A 24752-nucleotide genomic window follows, 5' to 3' on the forward strand; every position below is an offset into this window, starting at 1 on the left:
TGTATAGTGATGTAAATGGAAAAGGGACGGCCAAACGACATGTGTGGGATTAACGCAACACCGATACACAGAATAATGGCTTTCCATCTTGATTATGCTTTTTTGTTATTATGTTAAATTAGATGAAATTATCTCCTCCCAGCTCTCCCCTATTTTAAGCAAAGGGTTAAGCTTACTCCTTAGCAAACCACAATGAAACAGTGCTCCACCACATCTATGGATTAAGCCAAACAGTTAACTCAATGTAAGTAAGATAAACAAGATCGTTTATTGTTCTCAGCACTGCCAGCATTATGTATAAAATGATTGTCACTTAGAGGAGACTCGTAGACAACTAAGGTTAGCATAGTTAGCTAACCGCTGCTAACGTGCTAGCATCGCCTCGTCAGAAAAGCATGGGGCTGTGCACAGTACTATAACATTTATTCACCATAAATTAATAAAGTTGAAGTCGCTCTGCAATGTAGACTATGTTTCCGTTTATTTGCAGTACCATGTTCCTTACATGACATGACCTGGTGCCCTAGCAATATGCATGCAAGTCTATCTAGCACAGCTAGCTATTAATATCAGTGAGTCCCACTCGCCCCCCGTCTAAGTTTGTCACCCAACAAACCTAGATATTAATTTTTATACATGTGTCTCCATGGCATACTGGAGTTGTTCAACGGATTCTAAATGAAATCAAGTCCGTGGCTCTGTAAAAGAGCCTCTTAGGTTGTAACTTTTACATACAGGCTTACAGCTACCATTGAAGTTCTAGTCAACTCCGGTCTTAGCTGTCGGACTTAGCAACAGTAACTAAGGGGGGCGGGACTTCGCGAAAGGTCAATTGTCTGTGACTTAATGTGATGGCTGAGAGCAACTTTGTGGTTTTGGAGAGGACTCAAACTCATTTAGCTAAATTGCCAGACAGACACTGGGGTGTAGAATACATACACAAAACAGACTGTACTGATATTATTTTCATTTCCGTCCTTGCTATTGTAAGACATCTGCCCAGCCATATGAGTAAGTGAAGTAAAAAGTAAAGATACTTTTTTTGGTTTGTTTGTTTGATTTTTTTTATCTGTACAACCACAAACATGCAAGTTGCTTCATTGGCTGCAGGTTCAGTGTAGTGTACTTAACCATTGGCAATATACCTCAAGCCCTTTTGCACCAGCTAGGAATGGGCCTACTCTACTCCCTTTCTGTAATATCCACATACTTGTGTGTGTGTGTGTGTGTGTGTGTGTGGACAGCTATTCAGCCAGTGCTGAAACTCCAAGGCACTATTACCTTAACCTTCTGCATGTATAATAAGCCTATAGCAACTGTAGCACCATTCTTGTTTGCTAGCTAATCTCTAAATCCCTTCACAATGCATTGAGATGAGGAATCTTGTCAACCTCCTAGATTGGATTGACAGAGATATACGTGCTGAGCTGAGCTGCAGAGGCACGACAGCAGTAATTATCATCCCCTCAAGTAAGTTCAACAACGAAACAGTTTTGTGGTTAGCCTACAAATCTATCCTCAGCACATCAGTCAATCATCCGGTATCCCTCTTCTCATACACCACACCCCCTCACCCCTCCACACACACACACAATGTTTGGAGGGCAGGGTAGTTTTAAATAAAAAAGAAAAGATGAGCAGTGATATTGTGTAGCAGAGTAAAGCAAGGCAATGCAATAGATCATAGTTGTGCACCCCAAACCTCCACTATTCAACTATTCAAAGTCAAGTATTTAACATGAAACCAAAGTGAAGTAGGGGTGCACTTCAAAAAGATTCTTTCTGCTAACTGTGCCGAGTTACAAATTCTGAATCTGCCTTGATAATTATTCTACTTTATCTTTTATTACTTTTTTTACTACTTTTGCCTTCGTTTTTTGCTTACTAATTATCCTTTATTTTTAAATTATTTTACCTTGTGTTTTATGTTTTCTTTTTATTATGATCTTTACCTTTTAACTATTCTTTGACTATATTGCCTTTCTATGCTTTTTATTTGTTATTATTGTTTGGTTTTGTTTATGTAAAGCACATTGAATGACCTCTGTGTATGAAATGTGCTATATAAATAAACTTCACTTGACTTGACTTGCACACTAAGGCCACATTGCTGCGATGCCTCTGCCTTTCTACCACGTTGCCCTTTGAGCCCATGGTGTGCTAATACCCCACAATCCTCATATCCATGCACAGGCAGTGTTATCCACAGAGGCCCAGGGAAACAGCTTATCTGACTGACTGAAAGTTTTATTTGTGTGCATATATATAGTGTTGGTAAAAACTTAAATGTTGTGTTTTATTATATACAGGTGTTTTGCTTTCAGTATTACTTTCTCACACATTTTGTACATGATAGAAGTATGAATTTTGACATTTCAATAGACAAGGATATGACACCAAAATAAACTGATTTAAATAGAAAACAATATTCTACTTAAAAACAATCATCATTAGTTTGCTTTTATTTATTGTTGCTGTTGTTTTGTTGTTTATAGCTTTTGAATCCTCACTGCATTAGAGTGCCCTTCAGGACCACGGACAGCTCCTGATATAATCTATGCTTCTCTATTTCAAGTGTATGGAGTGCAGTAATTGCACATCTGGGTCTGGACAACATGACTCTACAACATATAGTGATATATACTGTAAAAAATAATGTATACCAAAAAGCTTTGCAACCTCTTCATGAACTTTATCAATTGTAACTGCCAACATAGTAGACCTATTTCTCTTTTTTTCATTTTGTTAAGAAAATTACAAGACCAGGTTCCTTTGCGCATGTCTTCTAATTTTGTAAAACCTTAACGTGCTTTGCACTCTCACATTAATGTCGTGGGCTATGCTTTCCTACGATAATAATATCCATTATTGCTTTTTAGTGGTGCTAAATAGGTCCCCCATATTTATATAGACGAAGCAGTCAGGGGAGGGAGCTGACACTTGTTAGCTTATAAATTCCTTGGCCAGCCCTCATTAGGTAGGCTACACTGTCCGGTCAGATTGTGTGTCAAGGATTACCGATAAAGAGAAGAGAGACGTTATTGTGACATTTAGGTAAGTAATGTTCCCTTCCCCTATTAGTACCCTCCCCTTCTGATTTTAGTGTATATTTAGTCACTCAATGAGACAATGTTAGCGTACACCGTGTGGGATCAGTGCAATTTTACCCAAGACATAGGCTACAGTTTCCTTCAGTTGACTTCTGGCAGTGGACATGTGCCACCATATGCGGAACATTCGCGCCTTTACCACAGATGATGTCTTTTTTCTTTTTCTTTTTTTTTTGTTGAGTTGAAATTGCAGCAATTGAAGCAATAGATTTACACTAGGATTAGAAGCGAACGCTTAACATCATGTGGAAAGATAATTTGTTAAAAGTGTCGTCATCCTCGCACCCATGGGTTCGTGTTACAGCGGAAAGTCACGTGAACGTTTTTACTTTATTTTTCTTGAATCTATTGCTCACTGAGTAGGTTAATTGATCGAATGAGCCATTTAAGTGTTCCTTTCAAACTCATCAATTTGTTTCCTATTTTTCTTTGACAAACATTTACATGTGTACATAGCAGTAGGGATCAGCATGGTTACGTAATATGGTTCTCTGACAGCCTTCTTGTTAGTGAAGTTTTGCCTAGGTGTGAGATGTATTTTATATTTAGAAAATGTAGTACCAACAAAGTTGCAATAATCTGGCATGATGGGCAGGCCTATCTTGTGTTTGGAGGAGAGTTAGAATTATAATATTTTAAAGATGACTCTTACATGGTCGTTTGCTATTGGGCAGGCAGATCTCCTTTGATTCTCAGGGCAGTCAAATTCACAGCAAACAGTAGCCTACTCAAACATGGTTGCATTGCCAAACTACCATGCTCTGTTTATTGACAGATACCAGCTCTCCAAAAACAGAACTTGTCAATTGAGAGTCATTTTAAGAGTGTACAGAGTATTGGTAACGACTTTAGCATATTGGATGAGCAACAGCATAAAGGCTAATCCCAGTGTAAGATTTAGTTGAGGGGAGATGGGAGTGATTTTGTAATCCCATTTACTGGGATTAACAAATCATGCCTACTCCGCCCCTTTGCAAGTACGCAGGGATACTGTAGGTGGACAAAAACAAATGCATACATGCATGTACACACACACACACACACACATTGACCAAACTGAACAATGAGTCAACTGAACAATGAGTCTTGGGTTGGTCAGAATGTACTCTTAACAAATGTCATCATTGCATTTTTCCCCCTTTCTCTGTAGAACTGTTCTTCAGGTCCAAAACCATGACCAAGTAGGTGTTGTTATGATTACATGTACAATACAAAAAAGATTCAGTGACGTAAAATGTATTTTTATTTTGTGTAACAAAACAAAAGCATTTTGTGGCAACATCTAGTTAAATCTCAACAGAGAATGCACAAGCAACACATCTGTAAACAAAGATAAAACATAAGTGAAAGAAGTGTGCATAAAACAATGATCAATAAGGGAGTGCCCATCTGGTGCATGGTAACAGGAAGAAAAGAGAGAATGCAACTGCACAAGGTCAAATTGTGTAACCGTGCCAACTACTACTAATTCCACAAATTGGCTTTTGTTGTCACAACAATCCGAGTTCACACTTTTCTTCTATACATAGATCAATACTATGTGAATGCAATTACACTGTGTCTACTTAATTCCATTATACACATGTTAAATACAGATAGCATTTTAATCAACAGATTTATGTTTAAAAAATAATCTGTTTATTGATTTATTGGTCATAAGCAGTGTTTTTCATTTATTTTCAAGGGTTTTCAAGAAAGCCAGTAGAAACGGGCAGGTAATTTCCCTCTCTGCACATTTCAGAGATTTACAGTCACCATACATGCAATATTTAATTAATTATATACAATATATTCAGATATTTGGAGTAAAATATATTTTTTGTTTTTAAGGCCATAGTGTTAATCACTCACAGCTTGACAGTTCAACAGACAAGAAATGTAAGAGAATATAACTCTGCATATAGATAAGCATATTGCAAGTTATTACTAAACCTCCTGTCCTCCCTTTCAGCTTGTACTCTACTTGGGGAAGAGGGACTTCATAGACCATGTAGAAAGTGTTGACCCCATCGGTAAGTGTATGTCATCCCTACACATCCTTTGCACTTTCCTCAGTTCCATATAACAATATGCTTTATGTTGCTGTTAACATGACATTATTTGTCAGTAGCCTATCACAACAAAAACATTATATTTCAAGCTATTTCAGTGGGTATCATCATTCAGTAATTGGACCTTGTATTTCCATAAAGAGTTCCCGAGGTGTCACTTCTTTCTGTCTTTGTATGTTTGTCCTTACAGAGGGTGTGTTGAAGTTCGACCAGTCGGCTCTTGGGGGAAGGAAAGGTAAAATACATACATACAGAATTTCCCATAAATTATGTGTTGTACTGCAGGCATTGGTTGCTGAATTTATTGAAAAATACCCTCCAACTGTCCACCTAGTTCCAGCTGGTTCATTTTTCTGTCTTGGTTATGCTCTCACAGTCTGGTTACAGATGACCAGTGCTTTCCGCTATGGCAGTGAAGATCTAGATGTGATTGGAATGTCCTTCAGAAAAGACATCTGGGTGCACAACATACAGCTGTTCCCTCCCGCTGGTCACAACCCCACCATAACCCCACTGCACGAAGCCCTGCTAAAGAAGGCAGGAGAGGAGGGCCATCCCTTCACCATTGAAGTACTTTGAGATTTCTGTTCTATCCCGCTCCCCACCTTTAGCTTGTTTTGTCCCAGACTATCGCGTAGACCAAACTGACCTCCATGCAGACTGACCAAAAATCTGTTTTGGTTAAAGGATCTACTTTTCTTAATATAGATGTAAAACACATTCTAACAGCATGAATGCTATGCTCCTCCAGATCCCAACAAATCTGCCTTGCTCTGTCACCCTTCAGCCAGGAGAGGACGACAAAGGCAAGGTAAGAGAATCTGAGCATGACACTAACTCTTAGATCCAATCATTAACTCAATTTATTACCATGCAACAACACAGGCCATGCATAATGGAATTGACAAGTTTAAAAGAAAATGAGACAAAATGTACAACCAACATGTAAAATAATGAAAAAGAAATATACAGCGGTCTGTTATACATAGCAACGATCTGTTATAAACTAACGTTGGGAAGGTCCATTCAAGTGAATGGAGCCTTCTACAGCATTATGAAGAGCCGTGTAATAATGTTTGATATTGCCCAGTAGAGTCCTTTTACACGGTTTATCATCTTATCAGTGTTCCATATTAAATGGATGTTTGTTTGTGTTGACCATGTCCCTAGGCTTGTGGGGTAGACTTTGAGGTGAAAGCCTACATGGCCATGGAGGCTGATGATCCAGATGAGCAAGTGGACAAGCAGTGAGTGACTGTTTTTATTTATTTATTATTATCTCGTTCGTTCATTCGTTTATTCATTTATTTAATCATTCATTCATGAGGAGAGGCATAATAAAAAAAATACTTAATAATATACGGTAATTTGGCATTAGCAATTATTCAAATCATTTTGCATAAATTGCTTACCAGTAATTAGAACATGGTAGACACGTGAGGAAAAAGACACATCTGGTTACTTGGTTGTGCTGTGGCTTACTCACCTGTTTTTTAGTCTAATTCTTCCCACAACCTACTTCCATGATCCTTTACCCCAGGTTAGGTCGCCAATACAGCCCAGTTTTAATTAATGACAAGTTAAGGATTATAGATTACAAAGGAGACTGTTAAATAACTGACTGAACCTCTGTAGGGACACCTGCCGTCTCATCATTCGGAAGATCCAATATGCTCCTGACCAGACAGGCCCTGGGCCCAAGCTGGCCATCATGAAGTGTTTCATGACCTCGGACAAACCCGTCCATATGGAGTTATCTCTGGACAAGGAGGTACACTAACCACAGGATCTAAACCATATAGGCAGTTAATCTATGCATATGATCGAACATGTTCACTTACTTTCTTGATCTGTCTTTGTTTTTTATTACCTGTCAGATCTATTATCATGGCAACCCAATCCCTGTTAAAATAAAAGTCAGGAACGAAACCAACAAAGTCATAAACAAATTCAAGATTTTTGGTAAGTGACTCAGATAAACTGTAAGGCCAATAGATGATAAAAGTACTAATTAGAATTGGATTTCATTCAGTCAGTGACAGCAGATGATTTTTATTATTATTTGATCCTCTCCCATACCTGAAAACACAAAGGTTCAACACCACCAGCAATCATATTTAAACAACACATGGGAGTCCATTGTATATCATGAGTATACTCCAACTACCTGGTGTTTCTAGCCAAACCTGACCTAGTGTTGCCAAATATTGCATGCAGAAGCCATGACTAATCTCTTGGAATAAGAAATTAATAAATTGTCGATTTCAACCCATGTAAAGAAATGACCTGATGATTATTTTTTTTCTGACAACTCCAAAACCCCTTCTTCACCTTTTGCCTTCCATTGAAAAACCCTAATGGCTAACACTCCATAATAAGGTGCCATAATAAATAGCAAACCAGTAATTACCTAACCCTTTGTTAATATTTGTTAATTGTTACTAACATATCTATTTGGCACAAGTTAATAGTTTTTTTATCATCAATTAAATATTTGTTGTTTGCATAAAATCTGTATTAAAGGAGAATTCCGGTGTGATATTGACCTAAAGTGTATCGAAACATGATACCGAGTGTGAACGTATGTCTCATAGCCCATCTCGGCTTGTCCCCTGCACTCCAAAATCTGGCGCTAGTTAGCCGATGCTACCAACATCTTCTTCAATAGTGGTGCTTCGGCATCGGGCTAGCCATGCAAATAAATCACTGTTTTACACCCATTTACGAGGCTCAATGTATCTCCACACTTCATTGGTAGACTTCCTAGGGCCCTGACATTTAAAACGAGACATTGAGAACTTTGAAAAAGCACTGGTAGTTTACTTACAAGACGATTTATACAGACAGTATCTTCACGAAGTTTAGCGTTTGCAGCCATCTTGAATTTAGTCACGATAAGTCGAGCAACGAGTAAGAATGAACAGCTATGATAAGGGATCAGATTCCAAAAATAATTCAGTGGAAATGCATGGATTCCAGTTGCTGCTACTGGAAGAAACTGGAATCCATGCATTTCCACTGAATTATTTTTGGAATCTGATCCCTTATCATACCTGTTCATTCTTACTCGTTGCTCGACTTATCGTGACTAAATTCAAGATGGCTGCAAACGTTAAACTTCGTGAAGATACTCTCTGTATAAATCGTCTTGTAAGTAAACTACCAGTGCTTTTTCAAAGTTCTCAATGTCTCGTTTTAAATGTCAGGGCCCTAGGAAGTCTACCAATGAAGTGTGGAGATACATTGAGCCTCGTAAATGGGTGTAAAACAGTGATTTATTTGCATGGCTAGCCCGATGCCGAAGCACCACTACTGAAAAAGTTGTTGGTAGCATCGGCTAACTAGCGCCAGATTTTGGAGTGCAGGGGACAAGTCGAGATGGGCTATGAGACATACGTTCACACTCGGTATCATGTTTCAATACACTTTAGGTCAATATCACACCGGAATTCTCCTTTAATGTTTTAGCAAATCTATTAACTAATATTGTATTAATATGTGTTAATAGTTAACTAAATGTATTTTTGGCACTAATTAATAGTTATTTCTTACATCATTTAAATGTTAAATGTTTATTTACAAACTATATGTTAATAGTTAAAGTTAATGACTTATTATTATTTAACTAATTGATATTAAACTGTGCTTCTGCCTATCCCAAAATGAACCAATCCCCATAGGACCCTTACAATAGATAGATAGATACTTTATTGATCCCGAAGGGGAAATTCAAGGAAAAAAACACGGAGCTACCTTGACATGCTGCCACTCTTCACGGCGCCAGAAACGCTTGCAATAAAGTTGGTTAAGCTAATTAATATATTAGTAGTATATAGCTATAAGCGTGGGGCCCCTTATAATAAAGTTGGTTGAGCTTAATTAATATATTAGTAATATATAACTATCAGTATGGGGGACCCTTATAATAAAGTTGGTTAAGCTTAATTAATATATTAGTACTATATAACTATCCGTATGGGGGACCCTTATAATAAAGTTGGTTAAGCTTTATTAATATATTAGTAATATATAACTATTAGTCAGACGGTGAAGGGACTGAGACCAAAACTGGCTTATCACATTTATTCCTTTAGGAAAAGTTAAAACAAAACATGCCTTCAGGCACTGGCATACATAAAACAACATCTGCACAAGCAAAATAAAAAGAAGTAGTTGAATGGGCTATATTACATGCATGATTCCTATACCATCACTGTCAGCCCTACTAGCAAGGGAGACGTGCGACATGGAATGTTCAGGTGCACAGAACTTGTTTATTAATATTCTGAGACTCACTAAACACTCACAGACGTAGACCATACGGAGGTAATGCATAAACATAATGCTAAACAAAATGTACATTAATTTCCTGCTAGACTGAATAGCACTTTCCATGAGCACTAAGCTAAACTACACTGAATGCATGGAAAGTTGCTAGCGGAGTTTACAGCTAGTCACGTTAGACTCGTGTGTATGAACTCGTGGTCATAATGAAAACATTAATAAACGTTCTCTAAGTTGCTAGAATTGCTACCGAATCCTAACAATACATGTAAAGTAATATAATACAGGTGGTCGAAGTTTTCAACGTAAACAACATTTTACAGTTACAAAATTAAAACAAAGTGGAGAGTGCTTTATACAGTCAACCCACCCAATGCAAAGTAAAGGTGTTTGAGTCATGACTCACTCGGATCTTTCACCCGTGTCTTTAAATTAACTCATGAGTCGCGAGTCTCTAGTATCATTAACTCGGATCAGTTGAGTCCTACTACAATTCAATCTAAAACGATAAACAGCGCCACACACAAACCTCTTGCAACATTAGCTAGCCTCCTAGCCCTAGCCATCGTAGCTGCCAAAAATGTAACAATTTCGTAGGCAACCACAACTCCACAAATCAACTCAAGCGACTGAGTGAGCAGGCAGTCCGAGATAACTGGTTAACTTCCCGCAGAGCCGGAAACATTGCAGATTCGCAGACCATGGGACTCAGATTGGAGCAGCTGAGTAGCAATCCGGGTTAGTCGGATCAGCCGGCCGGTTAGGCTACGTTGAGTACAAGTCAGTTGAATCAGCCGGCTACGTTGTCATGAGTGGATCTGCGAGAGCGAGTATCTCCTCCTCGAGGTGAAAAGCAATTCCACAACAAAAGCCATTCTTTCACTTCTGAAATAACATTCAATGTTCTGCATGTAGCTTAGACATAATTAGATTTGGTGTATAGATGTAGCATATTAAAATGCAATTAGGTCGTGGCAGACAGTCCGAACTGCACGCTCATGGAGCTGCTTGAGTATCTACCCGGGTCAGTTGGATCAGCTGGGCGGGCCGGTTACGTTATGTTGTTATGAGTGCGAGTCAGCCGAATCAGCCGGCTACGTTGTCATGAGTGGATCTTTAGAGGAGCGAGTAACTCCTCGTCAAGGTGAAAAACAAATCCACGACAAAAGCCATGCTTTCACTTCTGAAATAACATATGTTCTGCACGCATAGGCTACTATAAAATGCAATTAGGTCGCAAAGACAGTCCGAAACATTGCAAGCTCTGTATGGAGTTGCTTGAGTAGGCTAGCCTACCTGAGTCAGTTGGATCAGCCGGGCGGGCCGGTTACGTTATGTTGTTATGAGTGCGAGTCAGCCGAATCAGCCGGCTACGTTGTCATGAGTGGATCTTTAGAGGAGCGAGTAACTCCTCGTCAAGGTAAAAAGCAAATCTACAACAAAAGCCATGCTTTCACTTCTGAAATAACATAAGTTCTGCACGCATAGCCTACTTTAAAATGCAATTAGGTCGCGAAGACAGTCCGAAACATTTCAAGCTCTGTATGAAGAGTAGGCTAGCCTACCTGGGTCAGTCGGATCAGCCAGGCGGGCCGGTTACGTTGTTGTTATGAGTGCGAGTCAGCCGAATCAGCCGGCTACGTTGTCATGAGTGGATCTATAGACGAGCGAGTAGCCTAGTTTCTACTCGTGTCATAATAATAGGCCTAATGAGAATAGTAGTAGTAGTAGTAGTAGTAGTAATAATAATAATAATAATAATAACAATAATAATAATTTATTCACTGCAGGGCATTTCTACGTTTCTATGTCTACATTGAAAGTCAATTGGTTAGGCTAGGTTAAGACAATAAATAAACAGTATGGCTCAAACTGCTTTCTTTCCCGTGAGTGGGTGGAGGTTTTGATGCTATTATATTAGGCTATTTTATATTATATTATATTATATTATATTATATTATATTATGCTACCTAACAGTATAGCTATGATTAATAATAATATTAGTTGCCTAGTATTAGCAGCCTATAATACTTATTAGAACAGATTCCTAGTAGCCTACTATTAGTATATAGTAGTGGTAATAAACATTGTAGCAGAGTAGCATTAGACCTAGGCAAACTTTTCTATTGTTAACAAAACAACAACAAATAATTAATTATTATAATATAGGCTACCCTCTCTGTCAATAAGATCAAAGTTTCTGAACATGAGCACCAAAAAGATGAACAATGTGTGGATGCACTTTGACCAGGAGAGCAAAACTCTAAAGGCTAAATGCAAGTACTGCAAAAACCTGGTTTCAAATCATGGAGGATCCACATCCAACATGAGAAGGCACTTAACGAAATGAAGCACCCCACTGCACTGCTTGAACGTAGGACTGAATTTCTTTGCGATTTAGCAATACTGACTCAAGTGACTCAAGTGACTCGTTCAACCCGGATCAGTTTAGTGAGTGACTCAGAATAACCCGGATCCTTAAAAGGAATCGAGTTTGACAGGCCTAATGCAAAGCATACCGCTTCTGATCAGCTATGGCAACAATGCAAGGACAAAACGCAGCAGAGCTGCAGTATACCGTTTCTCCAAAGGGGGCTCCAAAACACCAATCTCAAAAAAGCTGCTTAATTACGGCGAAAATCACATACAAACACTAAACTACATTTCTAACTCTGTTACACCCCTCACCAAATTCAAGCAGCAAGCAAATAGTACTTCCAAAGGCAAAGAGTACACTGCTTTCAAACACTAGACAGAGGGTCACCAATTACAGGACAGCCAACCACAAAGGTATCCAATAAGGATGAAGTGGAAGAAGAGGTGTGCAAACTCTCACACAAGCAACCACTGGCAGTAGGGTGCCTTATACACCCCACAAGACCATAAAGCCATACACCATAAATTCCATAAATTCTCCACAAAGCTAATCAGAAAAGCTAGATAAATAATAATATGTCATTAACTTTTATATTAGCATATAGTTTGTAAATAAACAGTTAACATTTAAATGATGTAAGAGATAACTGTTAATTAGTGCCAAAAAGACATTTAGTTAACTATTAACACATATTAATACAATATTAGTTAATAGATTTGTTAAAATATTAACATACAGATTTTATGCAAACAACTAATATTGAATTAATGATGTAAAAACTATTAACTTGTGCCAAATAGATATTTTAGTAACAATTAACTAATATTAACAAAGGGTTAGGTAATTACTAGTTTGCTATTTATTATGGCACCTTATTATGGAGTGTTACCCTTTAGAGCACATCCACATTATATGTGTGGTGTTAATGCCTATTATCCTTTCTTTTTTAGTGGACCAAACTACAGATGTGGTGCTGTATTCTGCAGATAAATATACCAAAAACATATTGAGCCAAGAATTTTCGTAAGTTTTCATTCCGTTTGATTAATTAACAGAGACTACTATCTGTCTTAGGTTAATTGATGTTTTCCTAATACCAAATCAATAATATTGCACATCTCATAGATTCCATATTTATATCATTCCACACTAAATGGCTAGGTATGATCAATGTGCAATTTAGGATGTAAAAATACACTGGGCTATTATACTCTCTATAATATAAAGACTCTGGGGGAATATAAAAGTATAGTGTGATATCTCTGCATGTCACAGGGAGACCGTAGAGGCTGGTGGGACGTTTGAGAAGGCACTCTCCATCACTCCCCTGCTTGCCAATGCCAACAACAAGAACAAGAAGGGCTTGGCCCTGGACGGCAAGCTGAAAGATGAGGACACAAACCTGGCCTCCACTACAATGTGAGTAAGACAAGGTGCCCAGTTTTATCACTAAGGCTACAGTTAAACTGAATACCTTTCGCATCGTCACCCTTCCTAAACAGATGACCTAAAGTTCGGTTGGGTCATTCATCCGGGCAGACATTTGGCCTGTCTCATTCCTCCCCTTTGAACTTTTGAACTCCCCTTTTTAATCTCTCTGCGGGGGTGTCCAGTGGGATTCCACCAGTAATCCTTCTGAGGAACTCTAAATTACCTGGAACCTGTACTGTACCTTGTCAAAGGAGCCTCTCTGGCCATGCACACATAGTCCTCAGTCATTGAGAAAACTAGATGTACCGCAGAGCAGAGGTGGAAAGTAACGAAATACATTTACTCACGTTACTGTATTGAGTAGTTTTTCTGTGTATTTTGTATTTTTTAAGTAGTTTATAAAATCGGTATTTTAAATTTTACTTGATTACATTTTGAGCGAAGTATTGTACTTCGCTACATCAAAAATCCCATCCGTTACTTGAGTAAACAAAAAAAGTTAAGACTAACGAAAACAGAAAGGGAGAGAAAAGTAATCCCGCCCTAAACCACTAGCCTAGTGATAATGATCAGCATGTAGCCTACAACAGGACATGAATCAAGCTGACGCCATGCAGTCTTTCTGAAAGTGATGGGAAATGGAGCTGGATCACAAAATGCATCAGATTACATGTGTAGCCTAACCTATGAAAGTGTATTTTCCGCTATTTCAATGGGTTGTCTCAGTTCGTTTTAGCACTAATGATAGCGGAGATATTCAAGCAAACACCATGGGATTTCGTGTTTTGACGTTTGTGCTCACCTTTCTTTGGAAAGAAGTTTATTAGCAGTTGTTTCCCCTCGTTTTGATGTCTCTCTTTTTAATAACCTGACTTGGCTTTCTTGGAGAAAGACATTGCACCAGCAGCACAACAATTAGCGGTCCACTACTAGCGATGCTCAACTAAATAAACAAAAGATAGACTACCTTATGAATCGTGAAGGCGGACTAAACCATTTAGCTCTTTGGCAAGGGAGAGTGAGAGTGACCTTAGACAGTTTTCACTGTTTTGTATACAGAATCCAGTCAGTCAAACTTTAAATTTCGTCTGACATTCATTTTGACATTTAATTTTGAAGTTAAAATATTCAGGTAAAATAAATATATGGTGGACATATAGTCATATATATTTTCAGTAATTAACTTAAACTTCCAGTGAGTCTATTCGAAATGTTCACCACACATTATATTAACACACATATAAAAAATCCAAAACATAAGAGTTATGTGTATTAAAGTGGAATGACACAGGAAAAAAGTATTGAACGTGCCTACTGAAATTTCTTCAATACTTTGTGGAAAAGCCTTTAGACAGCTTCAAGACATTTCCTGTATGACAAAAGGTATTAGTCACAGTATCAGGTGTGATTTTGGTCCATTGTTCTAAACAGATTCCAGGGGTCCCTCTTGTGAATCCTGATATTTAGTTACTTCCAGAACTGTTTAATTGAATTTAATTGAATTGGCTGCCTTCAAGTCTTTCTGGAGCTTTCTCCGAGTGGTCCTTGGCTCTTGGAATTGACTATCCTTCTGACTCCCTGGTCAGAAATATTGCGTGGCCGGTTGATGATGCAGTGATGTTTCTTCCACTTGCAGATAATGGCTCCCATGCTGCTTACTGAAGATTCTGAAGTTTTGAAATGCATCTGTAACCAGTTTCATTGATATGTTTTGCAACAATAAGGTTGCAAAGGTCTTGGGAGAGCTTTTTGCTTTTATCCATCATGAAATGTTTCTTGTGTGACACCTTGGTAATGAAAAACCTTTTTATAGCCCATCAATATGTAGGCTACTAACCAAGCTTATATTAATTTGCACAGATAGAAAGGATAACTACTCTAACTACTTACAGATTCCAGCTCGTTCCTTCCCTTTCCTTGCCTTAGTGCTTTTTCTTAGCTTGTTCAATACTTTTTCCCTGTGTTATTCCACTTCATTACACATGACTACTTATGGAGTTGTTTGGATTTTTTATGTGTGGATTACCTGAGTTATTAATGCCTGGTGAAAATGTTGTGCCCCCTGTATTCCACTTTTCAAGGGCCCTCTCCTCCATTGGGGCCCTATACTTCCCACTCTCCCCCCTAGTTCGACGCCCCTTTAATCTGCTGAACCTTCTGCTCATTTCCAAATATAAAAAAACTCTCTGCAACTCAACATTAGCCTGCCTGCCTCAGCTGCCTGTGAGGGGCTTTTCAGTTGTGCTGGATTACTGTTCATTGCAAAGCGACGCAAGGATGAGTGCAACTAACTTTGAAAATCAACTACTGCTCAAACTTAAAGGAGAACTCCGGTGATTTTTCACATAGATCTCCATTTCTCAACGTCACCGAGTACTGTCGGTATGAACAAAACTGAAACAATCGGTTTTACCTAGCTCGAGTTGATGCAGCTACAGCGCTACACACTAGGAGCATGAACATGGCTGCCTTAGCTGCTGGCTGCAGCAACTCGAGCTAGGACCAAAGTCCTTTTCAGGCAAGTACCTCCACTCCACTCGGCGGCCATATTGCAAAACTTTTTGGGCACTTATCGTGCATCTATTTCGGCAGAAATGCGTGTGCGTAAGGCTTCACGACACCAATCTTGCTCCAGCAGCGAGATCACAACAGATGATTGGCACAATGGCACTCAATGTATTTTACAACACACCACATGATTGGCTCAATGTATTCACATGTCAACGTTTTGCTGCGGAAGGGTTGTGATATTTTGTATACAACTGACTAACCCCATGCATTACTATGGAGGATTTTTTGAGTGCTGTATCTCCTCATTAGAAAGTCTCTGGTAAAACTGGTTGTTCTGGTACCCCCCCCCCCCCCCCCCCCTATAAAAAAAGTAACTAAGTAACTTTTACTTAAAGTACATTTTAAATGAACTACTTTTTACTTTTACTTAAGTACATTTTCAGATCGGTATTTTAACTTGTACTTGAGTAATATTTCATCAAGGTATTGGTACTTTTACTTGAGTACAATATTTTCGTACTTTTTCCACCTCTGCCGCAGAGCAGTACAAAATATGACCACCGCCCAGTCCAGCACATTTTTTCCACAAAAATAAGTCACGCTTGTCAAATTGTGTTCATTTCCTACTTTGTTCCTTTTTGTGTGTGTTTGTAATTGAGAGTGTGCAGAGTGTGTGGTTGTTTTTGTGTATATGTGTGCTTCTATGTGTGTTTATTGAGTGTGTGTGCCTGCATGCAAGTAGTTTTTTTGTGTGTGTTTTTTGTGTGTGTTTGTGTGTGTGTGTGTGTGTATGTGTTTTTTGTGTGTGTTTGTGTGAGTGAGGGTGTGTGTGTGTGTGTGTATGTGTGTTTATGCGTTTGTGTGCGTGTCGTGTGTGTGCATGTATGTGTGTGTGCATGTGTAGTGTGTGTGAGTGTTTACGTGTCTTTGTGTGTGTGTTTTTATGTGTGTGTGTATGTGTGTGTGTGCATCTTTATGTGTACGCAAATAAAACAAATCAGGGAACCACCTACTCTTTGCGATAAGTGCCATCCAGGGTTCTAAATTAACTTTTTTGATCACCAACCAGTGTGGCTGGTAACTTTCTAAAGTTACTAGCCAATCAGAATTTCTAATAGCCAGTTTTTTTCCAGTGAAAATAAGAGAATTATGAGTTTATGAGATGAGTGTCACTGAATGCATTTGATAATTGTATTAACATTGTTGGGATGAATACACACCACAAAATATACACAGAAAGTGCAAACACTTCATGTTTGGGATCTCTATCTATCTATCTATCTATCTATCTATTTCTTTGTCGTTCCTCTCCATCTTCAGCTAACTCCATAGACCAGGGGTCGGCAACCCACGGCTCCGGAGCCGCATGCGGCTCTTTGATTACCCTGATGCGGCTCAGCTTTTGAAATTAATTAATGAGTATTTAATTAAAATGTATTTTATTTTAGTTCGTTCATTTTCAAAATGTAATATTGTAACTGAGTAATTTAGCCTATATAACTTTCCACCTCACTTGACTCCATAACCGTAGCTGCACAATATTGTTACATTCGCGGTTCGTTGCCATGTCAATATCAAACAAAATCACCGATTTCCCTCCATTTCAGTCAATGAGAACACTTTAATTGTTATTGTTGATGTGTGCACTTGATGTAGGCTAGATAAGGAAAATGTCAAAAAGGAAACGTCAGCGACCACAACTTGCGAGCGTGAACACAAGGCTGAAATGGGAAAGTTTCCATCCGAAGATTGATTCTGAAATCAATTCTTGCATGAAACTTTACCTCACTGAATATGAGCCAGCCAGACTCCAAGGCCATCACCAAATCTAATCTCTGGTAGGCCTAATGTTCAATTTCGCCAATGACATGTCAACGGAAATTGAATGTTGTGTTGTTAACTATGATGTTACTTTGCATACCAAAGGACACTGGAAAAATAGGGGGTGGTGTTTAGCCTACCTGGGAAGCCTAAGGTCTATACTTCTGTCATTCCACTTTACATTTCAAGTTACTTGCACATTAAAACTAGTAGAAAATGTAGGCTATTTAAAAATCCTCTGTTGAATGGAAGTAACTATACGTTAAATATCCAAACTTTTTCTTGTAACTGTCTTTATGTGGCTCTTCTGAGATTAAAAAAATAAGAAATATGGTAAAAGTGGCTCTCCAGGCAAAAAAGGTTGCCGACCCCTGCCATAGACAATAAAATTAACGATCTTGCTGCTTCAGGTTTTGTGGCCTCCGTTACATGACATCAGCCCCCCCACAAAGGAAATTGTGTTAATATTTCGTAACGTGTTATGTATTTGTGTTATGTACATGTGTTATGTACTTTTTACTTTACTTTACTGGCTCCTCCTCCCTCCTCTTTCAGTCTATGCTCCCTGCTCTGGCTCCGTTCATTCTTCTAATTCCTTGTGTTTTCTAGTAAATGCTCCGTTCGTTTCCATGGTCTCTCGCGCTGGTTTCACTGCAAAAATGCCTGCAGCCAATGACCGTATGAAACGTTATCACGTAGCATTATGGCATAGTGGTCATGGAAAATGTAGGAAGTACTGCCAGGGGGATATATGATATATATTCAGAGGGTGTCATAATGATCCCACACTTCCAATTTCGTGCAGTTTTGACCATGTCAGGTCAGAGATACCTGCGATTACAACATCTCAGTAGGATTTTTTTCATTATTATATGTGCCCTCTTATTTACTTACTTTTTTGTTTACTTGAATGTTATGTTTGTCTGTGGACTTAAATTGGTAAAATATGTCTTGTCTTCACCGTGGGATAGTGAGAAACGTAATTTCGATCTCTTTGTATGTCTGGAACATGTGAAGAAATTGACAATAAAGCTGACTTTGACTTTGACTTTGATTGGGAAATGACCACAGGTCGGATTCAACCCTGAGAGTGGTACAGGTGCTGCCACTTGCACAACATATTTGGTTGATTTCTAAGCGCTCGTAGCCTGTGGGAGGAACACACATAAGGAATGTTTTATTTTGAAATAGGGTTTCTAAAAGTCAAACGTCTCTCTCTCTCTCCCTCTCTCTCTCTCTCTCTCCATCTCTCTCTCTCTCTCTCTCTCTCTGTACATTTTATTTCTTTTCATCCTTTCACCAGTATAAGACCAGGCATGGAAAGGGACATCATGGGAATTCTGGTTTCCTACAAAATTAAGGTCAACTTGGTGTCTGGAGGCGGCGGGTAAGACTTCTAAGATCCTCTCTGTCCTATCTCTATCACTCAGCTGGAGAAATACATATTATTTTCCAGTATAAAGAAACCCATGCTAAAATGGGATTGGCTTTTTAGCTGCGTGCAGTTAGATTGAGCCTATGAGCAAATGATAACAGGTCAATTTCATAATGTGCATCGTACTTTATATAAAATCATTTGTTTGCTGAATCTGAATGAATGGTTGGGTTTGTCGACATTACTTTTCCTGACATAAAAGCCTTACATTAAGGAGTATACAGTACTGTATGTTCCAAACCAACATGTCATTAAACTATGGAATGACATAATAACATTATTGTGTCTCCATACAGCTTTTTGGGAGGACTAACAGCCAGGTGAGTTTTTGTTTTCTTTGTGTAATAAATGACTTTTTAGCTTTTAACATTGTATTTAAATTTCATTTCTACAATAGTTGACCATAAATGAATTTGTTTAATTGTTATAATAGTTTATCTATGTCATCTTCAGTGGTGTATTTAGCCCTTTCTGTATTCCCTCCCTCTCTCTCTCTCTCCTAGCGAGGTGACAGGAGAAGTACCGCTGATTTTAATGCACCCCAAACCAAAAGGTAACATTTCAGGCATCTCTCAATGTAGTAGTGTTTAGTAGTTTAGACATTTATTTCATGTGGTAAAGGGTGTTAACAGTTTTTTTTTCTCCTTTCTCAGCATGAACTGAATATGTGCTGTAAGTAAAACACTGATCAACTGGCTAAAGCATTTACTATAATTCAGTTTTACTATTGTTATTATTTTATGTTGAGTGGACTGACATGAGTATCTCCTCATGGGGTTTAGGTCAGTTCCTCTGCACATGAAGGTGAGTTTAGTTAATTTCAGTATTATTTATTCTTTCACAACTTTAAGTGTTATGGAGATTGAAAAAAAAAATATTGCCTATCAAGACTGCTGTACCCTACATATATAATAGCAGATGGATAGATTAGAATCCGTATTATATTTGTGTTCACTGTTCACCCTCGTGTTCCTTTTTTCATAGGAGGAAGTGTTTGTTCACTGGAGAGGACTTCACTTTTTCGAAAGGATGTATTTGGTTTCAGCTAGATTGTTAGTTGTGAAATTCCTTGTTTTGATGGCATTAGATTGACAGGGTATATGTGTAAGTTTACATCAAGATACAGCTTTGTCTCCTTCCTCATGTTGCTGGGTAGTTATTGGCTAATTTTCTGTATATCTTTGTACTTTTGTGCTTTAGCCAGAACAGAATGTCACTGTCAACAGTCTGTCAACTCACAAATAACCTAACCCTTTCAGCTATACTGTGCATATGAACTCAAAACGCTGAAAATGTATTTTTTGCACTAATTTTTAAGTGATACATTTATGAGTCTTTTACATGTATGATAAGCTTTTTGTATGTGTTCTATTGTTTCACTTGATATTGTTGGCCTCCTCTGAAACTTGGAGGGTTCAACATGGTGCAGACAGCTAAACTCACAGCTTTACTCACATATAGGTCTAACTCAAGTTATTTTCCGTAAACTCTCATATCTAATCCTAACCACCAGAAGGGAAAAATATTTGCCAAATATGAGGGTATGTATTGTTTGGCCCAAGGCATAACACACACTATTTAACTCATCAAGTTCCAGCAGAACCTGTGACTAGTGAAATAAGGTGTGTTCTAAAGATTAGATATACCGTAGATATAACAAAGACTTACATGTCATTTTTTAAATCTAGTCATGTTATCTGTACTTGATTATCTTGATTATCTTTAAATTTGGTAAAGCTTACTAATATTGATCTACTGATTATATATTATATTATGAGATTATAATTTCAATTTGAAATTTAGATTTGGTCCATTGCTTGATACAATACTATAATGGTAACTAATCCTCTTATTTGCTTAATTTACAAAGAAATTGCATTTTTCTTTTTTTTTCAATAAAAAATATGCTTTTGAGTATGATGATCCAGTTGTTATATTTCATTACTGATATTAGTAAACTAGTATTAGTATTGTTGTTGTAATTATTATTAGCTATTTCATAATTATTGCAAAGAAGTTTTTCAAAATGATTAACAGATGCTTGCTTAATATAGTATGTGTTTAACATTTAATCTTCTGTGATCTTCAGTGAGTGGAAGGGAAGATTTAAATGGACCTAAACAATAAGATCAACAACCCATCACTATGCAGTCTCTATACTGTTTCAAAACAGGTATTTAGACTGAAAATCATTTACACTGAAATGACTAATGATGGCAGCCTCGAGAAAATTATGCAAATTCCTTCTCTTCGGTCTTACAACATGTAAAGCATATTGGCAGATATATAAGTAAGTATAAGTATATATACTCTTTTGATCCCGTGAGGGAAATTTGGTCTCTGCATTTATCCCAATCCGTGAATTAGTGAGCTTCACACTTAGCACACAGTAAGGTGAAGCACACACTAATCATGGCGCAACAACAGCGGCGCTCGGGGAGCAGTGAGGGGTTAGGTGCCTTGCTTAAGGGCACTTCAGCCGTGCCTACTAGTCGGGGTTCGAACCGGCAACCCTCCGGTTACAAGTCCGAAGCGCTAACCAGTAGGCCACGGCTGCCCCTAACATACATTGTACAAGATACTGTCAGTAGGTCAGTATCAGGATGGAAGATCAGTAGTACTACTGGCGGCAGGGTAAGTCTTTGTCTTTATATAACACAAATTGCAGCACATTGTCTCACTTCTGAGGTCATGCGGAAATCATTTGTAGACATTCTGGGAAACACCCTATGAATGTTGATCTGTATTTCTATTCAGATTTACTTTTTATACTGGATCTTAATAGTTACCATCTTAATAGCTCTATAAACTGCATTCAAAAGCACAGGTTTGCTCATATAAATCACAATATATTTGGATGCCAATGCTCTATATAAAGTAATTGTACAAAAAGAGATTACATGTGGTCCTTACAGTCACAAAAGCAGTCACAGATACAGTTTAATATTTACTGGTATCCTGTCTATTTTTGTGTGTGTTGATGATATTGACTTCAGTCATTACAGTGAATTAGCTAGGTTTTGTTAGTGCATACATTTTGAAATGTATCTTACATTTTTGTGCAATGTTTTAGTTTAGTTTATCTTTATTGTCATTGTACACATGATACTATGACATTTGAAGAGCTTTCCCTTAAGGTGCACCACAATGATGTCATTTCAATTAAAGGTGCTCTAAGCAATGTTACACGGTTTCTACGCTAAAAAATGTTTTGTCACATACAGCAAACATCCGCTAGCTGCCTGTCCCCTGAATACACTGTAAAAAAACACGGTCTCTGTAGACAGCCCAGACTCCAAAAACAGCAAGAAAAAGAGCCTGATGCAGCCTGGACCATGAAACATAAAAATCTTGTCCCGCCATTCACTAACAAGATGTGTGTTCAGGAGAGTTTCAATTGAGCTAGCTATCTGTTTTGTTTGAACGTCAACAAAAGTGACGTTACCCAACATCGACCCAACACCCAACATTAGACCACCTTTAAATAAAAGGTACTAGCATACACACATGACATACTGTAGGCTACATACCCACCATATTAGCCTGGGTGCCAGCCAAACTTTGCCCCGCCCACAACATGAGGTCGGGAAGTTCGGTCTGGCATTGTTCTGTTGTGGTAGCCTGACGAGCCAGACCCACATCAAGATGTAGGGTCTGTGGACACACCATTCGCAGTGCTCAGTCCGAGGGGCGGGATAATCGGTTGTCTTTCAAATTTCCTCTGCATGCAATAGGATAGCGCTACAACTCATGAGTCCCATGCATTTTCCCACCAGCGGAGCTAGTTGGCTAGTTCAAACTTTTGCCAACTTAAAAAAAAGCTTAACTCGTGTCACGCTGTTCGCCAAGAGCAACAACATCCATCTTCTTTGTTTTCAAGTAGCAGGGAATTCAACAGAGGTGGAAAAAGTACGAAAATATTGTACTCAAGTAAAAGTACCAATACTTTGATGAAATATTACTCAAGTACAAGTTAAAATACCGATCTGAAAATGTACTCAAGTAAAAGTAAAAAGTAGTTCATTTAAAATGTACTTTAAGTAAAAGTTACTTTTTTTTTTTTTTTTGGGTGGGTGGGGGGGGGGGGGGGTACCAGTGGGGGGGGTACCAGAACAACCAGTTTTACCAGAGACTTTCTAATGAGGAGATACAGCACTCAACTGTTGTAAAACGTGGCAAAACGTCGACATGTGAATACATTGAGCCAATCATGTGGTGTGTTGTGAATACATTGAGCCAATCATGTGGTGTGCTGTGAAGACATCGTGCCAATCATCTGTTGTGATCTCGTCGCTGGAGCAAGATTGGTGTCGTGAAACCTTACGCACACGCATTTCTGCAGAAATAGATGCCCGATAAGTGCCCAAAAAGCGTTGCAATATGGCCGCCGAGTGGAAATACTTGCCTAAAAGGACTTTGGTCCTAGCTCGAGTTGCTGCAGCCAGCAGCTAAGGCAGCCATGTTCATGCTCCCAGTGTGTAGCGCTCGAGCTCAACTCAACTCGAGCTAGGTAAAACCGATTGTTTCAGTTTTGTTCATACCGACAGTACTCGGTGACGTTGAGAAATGTCAAAAATGTGAAAAATCACCGGAGTTCTCCTTTAAGTTTGAGCAGTAGTTGATTTTCAAAGTTAGTTGCACTCATCCTTGGTCACTTTGCAGTGAACAGTAATCCAGCACAACTGAAAAGCCCCTCAAAGGCAGCTGAGACAGGCAGGCCAATGTTGAGTTGCAGAGTTTTTTTTATATTTGGAAACGAGCAGAAGGTTCAGCAGATTAAAGGGTGTTGAACTGGGGGGAAAAGTGGGAAGTACTAGGACCCCAATGGAGGAGAGGGCCCTTGAAAGGTGGATTACGGGGGGCACAACATTTTCACCAGGCATTAGTAATAACTCAGGTAATCCACACATAAAAAATCCAAACAACTCCATAAGTAGAGTCATGTGTAATGAAGTGGAATAACACAGGGGAAAAGTATTGAACACGCTAAGAAAAAGCACTAAGTCAAGGAAAGGGAAGGAACGAGCTGGAATCTGTAAGTAGTTAGAGAGTAGTTATCCTTTCTGTCTGTGCAAATTAATATAAGCTTGGTTAGTAGCCTACATATTGATGGGCTATAAAAAAGTTTTTCATTACCAAGGTGTCACACAGGAAACATTTCATGATGGATAAAAGCAAAAAGCTCTCCCAAGACCTTTGCAACCTTATTGTTGCAAACATCAATGAAACTGGTTACAGATGCATTTCAAAACTTCAGAATCTTCCAGTAAGCAGCATGGGAGCCATTATCTGCAAGTGGAAGGAACATCACTGCATCATCAACCAGCCATGCACAGGATCTCCTCACAATATTTCTGACCAGGGAGTCAGAAGGATAGTCAATTCCAAGAGCCAAGGACCACTTGGAGAAAGCTCCAAAAAGACTTGAAGGCAGCCAATTCAATTAAATTCAATTAAACAGTTCTGGAAGTAACTAAAGATCAGGATTCACAAGAGGGACCCCTGGGCCAAAATCACACCTGATACTGCGACTAATACGTTTTCTCATACAGGAAATGTCTTGAAGCTGTCATTACAAACAAAGGCTTTCCACAAAGTATTGAAGAAATTTCAGTAGGAACGTTCAATACTTTTTTTCCTGTGTCATTCCACTTTATTACACATAACTCTTATGTTTGGATTTTTTATATGTGTGTTAATATAATGTGTGGTGAAAATTTCGAATAGACTC

General features: G+C 38.5%; 1 protein-coding gene across 2 annotated transcripts; it reads left to right on the plus strand.

Annotated features, from left to right (window-relative positions):
• The first annotated feature begins 1329 nt into the window (after positions 1-1329).
• On the plus strand, positions 1330-20771 carry LOC121709885 (arrestin-C-like). 2 transcript variants are annotated; one of them, XM_042093596.1, is made up of 18 exons: positions 1330-1470; positions 4261-4291; positions 4795-4825; positions 5062-5122; positions 5352-5396; positions 5538-5731; positions 5913-5972; positions 6332-6408; positions 6797-6932; positions 7039-7123; positions 12774-12846; positions 13099-13242; positions 18890-18973; positions 19318-19341; positions 19525-19574; positions 19675-19693; positions 19804-19825; positions 20006-20771. In XM_042093596.1, exons 1-16 carry the CDS (start codon positions 1374-1376, stop codon positions 19677-19679), a joined length of 1197 nt encoding a protein of 398 aa, XP_041949530.1. In that variant the 5' UTR covers positions 1330-1373; the 3' UTR covers positions 19680-19693; positions 19804-19825; positions 20006-20771. The 2 variants fall into 2 exon arrangements, with proteins under 2 accessions (XP_041949530.1, XP_041949531.1); XM_042093597.1 differs by lacking the exon at positions 1330-1470 and adding an exon at positions 2983-3054.
• Positions 20772-24752: the final 3981 nt, after the last annotated feature.

This window comes from Alosa sapidissima, chromosome 5, assembly GCF_018492685.1.
Source record: "Alosa sapidissima isolate fAloSap1 chromosome 5, fAloSap1.pri, whole genome shotgun sequence".
NCBI classification, from domain to species: domain Eukaryota; kingdom Metazoa; phylum Chordata; class Actinopteri; order Clupeiformes; family Clupeidae; genus Alosa; species Alosa sapidissima.